Below are 12,243 nucleotides of genomic sequence, written 5' to 3' on the forward strand. Positions count from 1 at the left end.
TTCTCTTAATGATAGCAAATTTTGTAGTGATTCTGTCCAAGGTTAATCGAAATTTAAATTTCCATACGATGGAAAAGAAATTTTGATTCCAAATGAAAAGGAGTAAAATTTTCAAAATTTAAATAGAAATTTTTTATATTTTCATAAAATTTTTATTGAAATTTTCATTAAATATTCAAATTAATTCCTTCACATTTTGTTTAAAAATTTATAGAAATTTCCATAAAATTTTTGAAATTTTTGTCTATCTACTTATTATTATTTTTTTACCATAATAAATTTAATATTTCTATAAATATTATAAAATAGATATTATAAATATCATAAAGTAGATAAATATTATAAAGATATATAAGGAATATATGCTACTCTGCAAAAATAGCTAAATAAATTAACGAAATATTTATGGAATATCATCAAGCAATAATTCATGAGTACTGATTTAAACTCAATCATTATAAGTAATATCATATAATAATTATCAATAAGGATAATTATATTTAATACAAGATTCATATAGTTAATAATTACATATAAAATTATCAAAAAGATATAATTTTTGATAATTACTTTTCATTATTTTATATTTTAAAATGAAGATAAAAAAAAATACTAATAATTTTCAACAACCTAAAAATTGTATATGGTATTAAAATGATATTTTATGACATATAATATAAATGTAATAATCGATTTATATATCTTAATTAATAATTTTTTTATCAAATATTTTTTTATTTGTAGTAATATACATATAATTATGAACATTTAGTATATATCATTACTAAAAAAAAAATCAAATTTATTAAATATTTTTACAATTTAATAATTAATTAAATAAGATAAATATAAAATTTCAATAAAAATTTTTATTTTAGATAAAATTTTCATCAATTTTTAATTATAAACTTTTATCAATTATTTTTGATATTTTTCTGAGTATTTTTCAATTTAAAATTATCAAAATTTGTATGATGCCCATTTTTTTGAACCTTGAATCTGTACGTACTCTCACTTTTGTTGTGCATTATTCGCAATTAGTGCACAAGTATCTATCTGTCAACTAAAAATTTCAAAAGAGTTCATAACATTAACTAACAAATTCTATGATTAACCTACATGATCAAAAAGTATTATTTTTCTTTCAATAAGCTCTAGGCTATAAATATACATACACATTATAATATTTGAATTATTAGGAGAAAGAATGGGTATCATTATTGGGAAGTTGACTTCTTGCAATACATTATTACAAAATAAAGATGGTTTTTTCAAACAAAATGAACTATCTTAATCTTTAATTTTGTAATTAATTACAATAAAATAATAGAGCAATTATTAAAAACAACCATAGATAATATTATAATTATAATATTAATACCCACAATGTTCAAATTCTCAATTCCCAGCTGAACATACAATTTAAAACCAGCTAATATAGATCTTTGACATTGTAAATATTTTTGTTTTCATATTTTTAATAACTTTCGAAAAACAGTCATATTTTTACTTTTATTTAAAATAAACAAATGAAATACTGCCAAAGCCAAGAGGCGTGAGTGACCGTGAAAAGCGTCAATTGGCGGGCCAAAAGCTGTAGCAGCGGTTAAAGTAGACCGCCCAGCCGAGCAAGGACGGTATTAACGGTCACTTTTCCGGCTCCCGTGAAAACCAAAATACCAGTTCAGTTTGCAGACTTAAGTTCCATAAACAATGTCCGCAACACTATCATACAACTACTGCTTCTACGACTCCACAGTTCCAAGGAACAACAAAAACCTTACAGCGAAACGAGCTGCGAAGCTCAAACTGGACGAAGATTCAGTCTTCGTAACCAACCCAAGAATTTCTAAATCGCTTCGAAGACATAGAAACCCATCGAAGAATCTACCGGCTTCAACTGGGCCGCCCCAAGATTTCTCTCTCGCACGGGCTCTTCGCTATTATGTGGATTCTGGGAACATGGAAAATGCAGTCTGCGTCTTCGAGAGGATGAACCATTCTGATCCGTATTGCTGGAATGTTTTGATCAGAGGATTCACCGATAACGGGTTGTTTCGAGAGGCCATTGGTTTTTACCGTAGGATGGAAAGCGAAGGTGTTCGAGCTGATAAGTTCACACCCACTATCGTAATCAAGGCGTGTGGTGGGTCATTGTCGTTTTGTGAAGGACAGAAAGTTCATGGAAATTTGTTTAAAGTTGGGTTGGATTTGGATGTTTGTGTGTGCAATTCGCTTATTTCTATGTATTCGAAGCTTGGGTATATTGAGTATGCAGTGAGAGTGTTTGAAGAAATGCCCATAAGGGACCAGGTCTCTTGGAATTCAATGATTAGTGGGTATGCTGCTGTGGGGGATGGGTGGAACTCGTTGGTATGTTTCTTGGACATGCAGGCACTTGGTATGAAGCCTGATAGGTTCAGCATAATCAGTGCTCTTAATGCTTGTTCTGTAGAGTGCTTTGTGCGATGCGGAATGGAGGTTCATTGCCAGGTTCTGAAATTTGGGTTTGAATTGGATGTCATGGTTCAAACCTCACTGCTTGACATGTATAACAAATGTGGTCACATGGATTATGCAGAGAGACTGTTTGATAAGATTAACCCCAAGAATACTGTGGCTTGGAATGCGATGATCGGTGGGTATGTTCTAAATGAGCAGCCCTGTAAATCATTTGCTTGCTTTAGAAAAATGCTAGAAGAGGATAACGTGAACCCTGATGCTATCACGATGATAAATTTGCTTCCCTCCTGTGCACAGCTAGGAGCTCTGTTGGGGGGTAAATCCATTCATGCATATGCCATTAGAAAAGGGTTTCTCCCTCATGTTGTATTGGAAACTGCTCTGGTCGATTTATATGGATCTTGTGGCAAGCCAAAAATGGCAGAACGTATATTTGGTGAAATGGCAGAAAAAAGTGTGATAACATGGAATGCAATGATTGCTGCAAATGTACAAAATGAACTGAATATGGAAGCCATGGAACTATTTCAAGACCTTTTGAATAAGCCTCTTAAGCCAGATGCTATTACAATTGCAAGCATCCTACCTGCCTATTCTGAAGTAGCACCATTGAGGGAAGGGAAGCAAATTCATGGTTATATAATAAAATCGCAGCACCATTCAAATACCTATGTCTTGAATTCAACTGTCTTTATGTATGCAAAATGTGGTGAACTAGGAACTGCTCAAGAAATTTTTGATCGAATATTATTTAAGGATGTCAGTTCGTGGAACACGATAATTATGGCTTATGCTATTCATGGATTTGGGAGAAAATCCATTGAATTATTCTATGAGATGAGAGATAGGGGCATCAAACCCAATGGAAGCACATTTGTTTCCCTGCTAACATCTTGTAGCATATCTGGTATGGTCAAACAAGGATGGGAATTTTATCACTCAATGAAAAGAGACTACATTATTGATCCGGGAATAGAGCACTACGGCTGTATCCTTGATCTTCTTGGTCGAACTGGAAATCTTGAACAAGCCAAGAATTTTATTGAAAGGATGCCATTGGAGCCCACAGCTAGGATTTGGGGCTCTTTACTAACTGCAAGTAGAAACAACAAAAGCATAGAGTTCGCTGAACTTGCTGCAGAACACATTTTATCCTTTGAACATGACAATACAGGGTGTTATGTCTTGCTTTCTAATTTGTATGCTGAAGCTGGAAGGTGGGAAGATGAAGAAAGGATAAAATCTCTAATGAAGAATAAAGGACTAAGGAAAACCATTGGTTGCAGCTTAGTTGAAACCAAAGGTAAGCCTTACAGATTCATCAATCAAGATAGGTCACAGATCGAAACTAACACGATCTATAATGTCTTGGATATTTTCTCAAGTAAGATGGGGGATGCCAAATATGTTCATAGTGTCACCAAGTTCAGGCCACAAGATTTGCTGAAGAAAAGAGCAAACTCTCCAGAGAATCACAGTGTAAGATTGGCAATCTGTTTTGGACTGATCTCCATGAAAATTGGAAACCCTGTAATAGTTAGGAAGAATACAAGGATGTGTAAAGATTGCCATAGTGCTGCAAAAAAGATATCAGAGATCACCAACAGGGAGATAATAGTGGGGGATTCTAAGGTCTTCCACCATTTCAGAAATGGGAATTGCACATGCAGTGATTATTGGTAAAACTGTGACAGTAGCTACTGTCATGTAAACTTTGTGTACAATGCACATACAAATATACTGTTAAAAGTAGAATGGCTGGCCAAATTGTTCAAGCTTGTTCAACTGAAAGCTTAACGTAAATATGAATTTTGTATATTTATAGTTACACCCTACCACAAGTAAAACTGTTAAATATTTTTCCAAGTTCTTCTTTCCTAATGAAACTTGGGATTGGATTCAAACTCATAATTGTGGGAACATGTCAAGAATCCCAGAGAGCCCACAGATTCCTTATGCTTTTTCAATTCAATTGTTTGGTTTATTTGTGATTATCCTTTCAGATGAATCTCCATGTTCATCTAAATATATTTTTTTAATTAAATTTTTCCTCCCATTTTGAATACGCAATAAATCTTGTACTGAATACAAGACTTGGTTTGACAAGCGAAATAGTATTTGGTATCTAAAATAAAATAATGCTAGGGTTACCAACGTACCAAACCAGTGCTTTTGTTATATTCTTTTGGAGCTTGTTTTTTTTTCCCCCATTTTATAATTGAGTGTAAGAAGTAGCATAGGTTACTTGAAAACGGGTTTAGTGTCTACCCAGTCACGTGTCCAGTTAATTTAAATGGATTCATTCAATGAATAGAAGAACATTTCCATTCTAAACTTAGCAATAGAAAACCAAATAAAATTCGAACACTTTCTAAAGAGACAAATTCGAAGAGTCTAGCATGATCGGTAATCATCGAGGAATCCAAATTATATAGCCCCACACAACGCCTATGTGGTGGCGGATAAAGGGGGACGAGGCAGAGGCCAAAGTCCACCCCCCTTTTTTCTTTTCTTTTTTTTTTCTTTTTTTGTTTTTAATTTCTATATGTATGTTATGTTTATCCAATTATCCTAAATATGATAATTCTTGTAGAGGCAAAAAAAAAAAAAAAAAACCCCATGTATTTGGCCCTCAAAAAAATAACTAAAAAATTTTAATATTTTTATTTTTTTTAGTTTAATGTTTAGCAATTTAAAGTACATATTTATCGTGTATATATATATATATATATATATATATATATATAATATTTGATTTAATAGTGGAATAAGTGATAAATATTGTAGCTATCTATTGTATTTTTTTTTTAATAAAATTTAAATAATATTTATACATAAAACTTTTGACAATCCCTTCATTTTTTTTTTTTAAAGTAAACAATTAACATTATTAAGTTTTTAGTTTCGTTTATTTTATTTATTTTTTTATTTATTATTTTGCCCTTTCAAATTCCCATCCTTGTTGAGATTTTTGGATCTGCCCCTGCGCCAAACACCAACGATGTACACTATGTTCGGCAGTTCGTTTTGAGCTTCACCACCTAGAAGAAATGCCAGTATAATACTGCCAAATTTTAATTCTTGTTTTCTAACATTTTCTAAAACAACTTTCATAAAATAAACAAATTAAAATTAAATTTTGTAATTTTTAGACACTTGATCTTCTATGTTCTTAGTTAAAGTCCAAAACACCTAATCAATTCATCTTTTACCACTTAGATAAATATTCTTTTTTATTTTATATTGAGATAAATAGTCTTATTTGGTGGGGAGAAAATTATTAAAAATAAATTAAAAATTTTACTCAAAATTAAAATGAAGAATTTCTTTTGTCTTTTTTTTTTTTTAACTAAATAGAATATTTCATACTCTAAAAGTAGATTAAGCATTAATGTCCTATAAAATTCCTTAATCATTTTTTTCTCTCATGCATGCCATTTTCATTTTTCTTTTCTTCTTCTTCTACTTCCTTTTTTTTTTTTTTTTTTTTGGCTTATAAATGGCAATTTCATTTCACAACAGTTTCTCTCCGCATGTAAGACGTCCAAAAGATCACCATTATTACTAATAATATGCTTACAAACGATGAAAATTTTTATTTTATTTCATGTCTTTTTCTTAGCTTGTCGTGGTTCACCAAAAATAATTATAAGTTCGTTTTCAATTTGACGGAATTAAAATTTCATAAATTTGACTATTTTTCCTTTTCACATTACCTTAAAATACTAATATTTTCTGAATTACAATTTTGACTTTTTAAATATTTGTTTAATATATTTTAATCCATCGTACAAATATTTAAATTACTGTCCTTATCATTAATCTTATAATAACGTAATTTATTTAGTTAATAATCAATGAGTCTATATCTATTTGATTACTTGACCTGGTTATTTTATGATATAACGCAATAACACGTGTATGAACAAGAAAAAACTGAGAGTTCAAAATGGTAGTTTTGTACAGTTAGAAAAATGAAATAAAATAAAACCCAAAACATTAAAAATTTATCTAATTTATACAGTTTAATAATTTATCTAATTTATAAACTATTCTAAATTTTCTTTTTCAAATTCGAATTTGAATTTTTAAAAGTATAAATAAAGATGATCTAGCACTACTAATGAAGGTATCTGTTTTGTCAAATTCACTTAATAATTTATTATTTTATTTTTTTTTACAATAAAATAAAACCCAAAACATTAAAAATTTATCTAATTTGTACAGTTTAATAATTTATCTAATTTATAAACTATTCTAAATTTTCTTTTTTAAATTCGAATTTGAATTTTTAGAAGTATAAATAAAGATGATCTAGCACTACTAATGAAGGTATCTGTTTTGTCAAATTCACTTAATAATTTATTATTTTATTTTTTTTTACAATAAAATTAAATTCACTTATTTAAAGATAAATTTAATATTTATACTGAAATATAATACAAAATCACAAAACACTTGTAACAATTTTCATTTCTACAAACTTCTTATACACCAAAAATGAAGAAATCTCTATACTATTTACAAAATTAACCACCCAATAAAAAAATTAAAAAAATATTTTAAAAAAAAAAAGTAGAATGAAATTTACAAATAGAATCCTCTCTCAAAATCTAATCCCCTTTTTCTGCATCTACCAGTCAAAATCAGTCAACCTTCTGATCATCTTCATCGTCTTCATCATAATCATCATCATCATCATCATCATCATCACCATCATCCTCGCCATTTTCAGACCCTCTATCATTCCAAAATCCACAAAAGACAACCTTAACGGCAATCAAAACGACGTCGCCGAGCCATCCAAAGCAACCAAAACCACCACCAGCAGCGCCACATAAGCACTTGTCCTTAAGCTTACCAAACAGTCCTTTATCATCAGCCTCCGTCGGAGTAGACATAGGCTGGAGATAAGCAAGAGCCGCGTGCTTAACGAGCGGATTCCTGATCGGAATCTCGTGCCAGCTGGAATTGTGGGTGGGAGACATGATGGCCGGCGGAGGTGAGGGCGGCAAGAGGTCTTTGAGACTGGTATAGGTGAGGGATTGGATGGTGATCATCTCGATATCGGAGACTTTGAACTCCGGGGAGTCTAAGCCACCGTCGTGGAAGAGAAAGGTTGGAGAGTGAGAGTGAGAGTTAGAGTTGGTGGTGGAGTTGACATGGAAATCCAGATTGTTTTTCTTAATTATAGCGGTTTCCATAGGGGTACCGATCGACTAAAATTTTTTTTACGAGCAAAAAAGAACAAAGGAATCGGATTATGGTAATTTACGGGTGTAAAAATAAAAATAAGAGAAACAAAAATTCAAAGTTTGGTAGAATTTAATTTTTCATTTACAGTTTTATGGAAAGAAAGAAAACTTTGAAGAAATTTTCCGAGAAAGGAGTGGAGTGGGGCAGTGAGAAGAAAAAGGAAGAGGGGTTTTATGGAAAAAAAACACTTTTTTCACGTGGTAGAGGAGGAACGAAGAGTGATTTCGTGGAAGCGGGAGATAATTCATTCTTTATTTGCTTCTTTTACAAATGGAGTCGGGTGCGCGTGAAAGATACAAACATTAATTAAAAAAATATATGTTAATTTTGTCCGTGGAATGTCAGTTGTGTTGGTTGGTCGTCCTCTTCTTTTCTTTTTTTGCTTTTTTTGGGTTGTTGTTGTTGTTGTTGTTGTTTTTTGTTCTGGTAAAAAATATCATTAAATCCTTTAAGCTTGCTAAAATATTATTGATCTCTACTACGAGGTTTCAACCTTATCCTTCATCACCTTACCCGTTATTTATTTTCATTTTATTTAACAGATAAAAAACGCAATTTGATAAATGTTTAAATATTTGATATATAAAAAATTAAATTGTAAAAGAATGAATTTAAAAGTAGTAGCCTAACTTAGTATGTTATGCAAGTTTTTGCTATTTTGCTAAAGCGACAACAACTTTTTAAATATTAGAAAGAAAAAAAAAACAAAAAATTGATTTATAAAAATTCCACGTTTGTCACTTTTAGCTTCCTTTTTATGGTTTTTGATTTTGAATATACTTGGGGCTTTCAAGGAATTTATCTTAGGGTTCAAATTAGTATTTAATAAAAAATTCTTTATTGAAGAAATTTTTTTATTTGGGGTTTTTGATTTTATAACAATGAAATATTAAAAAATTTCTAAATTGGTAGAATCGTATTTTTTATGCAAGGTAATATATATCATAATATATCACACAAATTGAAAAAAGGATAAAATATTAAATTAATTTTAATTTTAATCTACATGAGGGCAAAATAAACTTTTTGTAATTTAAATTGAAGGAGTTTATTGCAGTTTTTTTTTTTTTTTTTTGGTTAGAATAATTCTCTGGTTTTTAGGGAAAGTCTTAGTCTTTTGGAAGTCTACTATACCATTTGACTTTATTTTCACCAAAGTGGGCTATTTTCTTGTTTCTTGTTAAGATAGTGTATTGAATGGTTTTTTAAGCCAAGGATATTATCAATAAAACTAAGTCATCAATCCAGCTTCTTGTATTCTTGTTTTTAGCCTTTTTTGTTCAAAGTTCCCAACAATTTGGTATCAGAGCTCCCACTAGGCCTGACAAAATCAAAGCAGCAGTCTCTGAAGTTCTTGTAGCAGCACAAAAGATGACTACTGAAGGGAGTTTTATATAGCCAACAATTCCTTGCTTTGATGGTCACTATGATCATAGGAGCATGGTGATGAATAATTTTCTATGAATTAAGGAATATTGGGAGCTAGTGGAGCCTATGTATGTTGAGCCAGCAAGTGGATCGTTGCAGACAGATGCACAATGAAAGAAGGATGATGAGATGAAGTTGAAAGACCTGAAAGTGAAAAACTATCTCTTCCAGGCCATCGACTGCACAATTCTCAACACCATTCTCAAAAGGATACTGCCAAAGGAATATGAGATGCCATGAAGGAAAAGATCGAAAGGAATGCAAGGGGATCAAGGGGTCTCATCTTCAAGCTCTCTGCAAAGAATTTGAAACTCTTGAGATGAAATCTAGTGAAGGAGTGACAGAGTACTTCTTTAGGGTCATGATAATGGCAAACAAGATGCGAATCAACGTAGAAGATATGTAGGATGTTAAATTGGTGGAGAAAACTCTATGCTTTTTAATTGAGAAGTTTAACTATGTTGTTTGTTCAATTGAGGAGTCAAAGGACATTGATGCCCTCATTGTTGATGAGTTACAAAAGCTCATTAAGAGTACATGAACAGAAGTTCTAGAGGTGCAAGAGTGAGGAGCAGGCCTTGAAGGTGACAAAGTGAGTTCAATGATTTTTGCAAATAAAATGGGATCAAAAGGCAATTGAGCACCACTGATACTCCGCAACAGAATGGTATAGCTAAAAAGAAGGATAGAACTGTGATGAACATGATTCGCTCAATGCTATCTGACAAGAATATTCCAAGACCTTTTAGCCGAAAGTAGTAAGTTAGACTACCTATGTCCTAAACAAGTGTCCTACATTGGTGTCAAGGATGTTACACCAAAGGAGGCTTGGAGTGGAGTGAAACCCTTAATAGATCATTTTCAAGTCTTTGGTTGCATAGCACACGTCCATGTTCCAAAAGCAAGGATGACTAAACTTAAAAGTAGAAGCATTATGTAACACCCCGTCCTGAACTATGTCGGAATTTTTGCACGTTGACCAAGGTTGACTGTTGACTTTGACCGTTGACTGAAGGGGTCAAAAGTTGACTTTTTGTTCCGGTTGGAATTCTAGGTTGACTGAGGTACCGTTACGAAGTACGTTGGCACGAGTTCATAGACTAGTACCACGTTGAAAACTGAGCTACGGTTTGAAAGTTATGAGCAAAACAAGTTGAGGTCCAAACTGTCCAAGGGGTGCCGAGTTGACTTTTTATTCATGCAAAGTTGAGCGTTGACTCATGCATGGTTGTGAAGTGCTCATCGATACGAGTCCGTAGACTAGTGGCACGTCCGATTTGGACATATGGTTTGAAAGTTATGGACCTGTAGAATTTTTATTTTAATATTATTTTTAAACGCGTAACGATGTGCCACGTGTGACTAAATAAGTGTGACCATGTGTCACCATGGTGAGATGCCACATGTCAACCATATATAATATCATGTTATTTTATTATTATTTTATATAATATTGTTTTTATTATTATTTAATTATTTAATTATTTTTATTTTATTTTATTTTCCTTTTTCTTTTTCTTTTTCTTTTTCTTTTTCTTTTCTTTTTCCCCACGTGGGAAAACACCTTTCTCTCCTTTCTTTTCTTTTCCTTCCCTTCTTCTTCCCCGAGCCCGACAGAGACAAAAAAAAAAAAAAAAACACACAGACTTCTCTCTCTCTCTCTCTCTCTCTCTCCTTTGACTCTCTCCCCCGCTCTCTTTGACTAGCCTTTTGGCCCGATTTCAGTCGCCAGAAAGCCACACGCGCCGGCCACCGGTGAAGCCCAGCTCCCCGCGACCTCAGCCTCCAATTTTCCCGGCCAGTCGCCGCCGGACGCGCCCAGATCGGGCCGGTGAAGTCGGCGGCGGCCGGTTACGTTTTTCCGGCGATTCTCACCGTTTCCGACCAATCCAGCCCGACCCATACCTCTATTCCACCATTTTCAACCCCTCTGAGTCCATTTCCGGGGTTAGATTGCCCAAAATCCCCACCGTTTGAAAGATCCCTCAAGTTTAAATCCAGCCGAAGCTTTCCGGCCACCTCCAGCGGAATTAGGGTCGATGGAGACCGGATTTGTAATCCTCGTCGCTCAAGCTTCGATTCGGTATATTATTCGACTATTTTGGATAATGTTTGTGTTTGACCTCCCGGGTACCGGGTATTATTTACCCGAATAAAATATTAATTTATTTGACTGTGTGTGAATTGTGTTCTAGGAGCACCGGTGAGTCGTGGAATTGATCCCATGGTGGATCATGGTTTAATTGCATGCTCCAGGTGAGTGACCCACATTTGAAAATGTTTTTGGGGTAATTAATTGTATTTATGTGGTGTTAAATTGATATCTATAATTGGTGCTCATGTGGTGTATTTTAAATATAATCGGGAAAAAATATTATTTTATATATATATTTATCCATTGGTGCTAAATGAAATTTTGGGATCATTAGAAATTCCCGATTATTATTTTATTATGATTAAATGGTATTTATTACACATGAGCAAGTATTTTCAGTAATTCGTTGTGTTTGGATTTTATATTATTTTTTGGCATAATTGGTTTGAATGTTTTAAGAAAATTATTTGTTCAAATTGGTGGTTTAATTTTATAAATTATGCCCGCGGTATTTGAATTGTTGAACCTCGTATTACGAGAAAATTATGGTTTTATTTGTTATCGATGTTTTCGTACCGGATTGTGAAAAGGAAATATGTGGGATGGTAAGTGTGAAATTTTGGTATATTTTCCACGGTAATTTTGGAAAACGGTACGGTTGGTTTAATAATTATTTTAGACGCATTCACACAGTATTGGTGTTCTGGTATATGTATATGTGGTTCAGCGCGCAAGTATTATTATTTCACCCGTGAGTTGCCATTGGACCGTGGGCAGGCAAGTTTGTTATTGGCCACAGCCGCCCCCCTCCTTGGCCGGGATGATGGTTTCAGCAGCGGTACTGTCGGGACGCCGAAGTGCCGTTTGCAAGTTTCTCTCTTTAATCTCCCCGCCAGTCGGTGCTCAGGACGCTGGGTATCGGAGGGCATCACTGGTATATGGTGTGGTGCGTCAAGTACAAATTTTTCGGATAGAAATTTCAAACCCCAAAGAGTACAAAA

At 33.0% G+C, this 12,243-nt stretch overlaps 2 protein-coding genes across 2 annotated transcripts; one reads left to right on the forward strand and one right to left on the reverse strand.

Annotated features, from left to right (window-relative positions):
* The first annotated feature begins 1,512 nt into the window (after positions 1–1,512).
* LOC107427408 (pentatricopeptide repeat-containing protein At4g35130, chloroplastic) lies at positions 1,513–4,415 on the forward strand. The gene has a single exon (XM_048481529.2). The coding sequence runs from the start codon at positions 1,714–1,716 to the stop codon at positions 4,144–4,146; it is 2,433 nt and encodes an 810-aa protein (XP_048337486.2). The 5' UTR covers positions 1,513–1,713; the 3' UTR covers positions 4,147–4,415.
* Positions 4,416–6,900: 2,485 nt separating this feature from the next.
* Positions 6,901–8,127, reverse strand: LOC107427391 (zinc-regulated protein 8). The gene has a single exon (XM_016037774.4). The coding sequence runs from the start codon at positions 7,665–7,667 to the stop codon at positions 7,110–7,112; it is 558 nt and encodes a 185-aa protein (XP_015893260.3). The 5' UTR covers positions 7,668–8,127; the 3' UTR covers positions 6,901–7,109.
* Between the last annotated feature and the right edge of the window lie 4,116 nt (positions 8,128–12,243).

This window comes from Ziziphus jujuba, chromosome 9 (genome assembly GCF_031755915.1).
Source record: "Ziziphus jujuba cultivar Dongzao chromosome 9, ASM3175591v1".
In the NCBI taxonomy this organism is placed as follows: Eukaryota; Viridiplantae; Streptophyta; class Magnoliopsida; order Rosales; family Rhamnaceae; genus Ziziphus; species Ziziphus jujuba.

Bases quoted from the DNA above. Each gene is read 5' to 3' on its own strand.
- LOC107427408 (XM_048481529.2), top strand. From the start codon at position 1,714: ATGTCCGCAACACTATCATACAACTACTGCTTCTACGACTCCACAGTT.
- LOC107427391 (XM_016037774.4), bottom strand. From the start codon at position 7,667: ATGGAAACCGCTATAATTAAGAAAAACAATCTGGATTTCCATGTCAAC.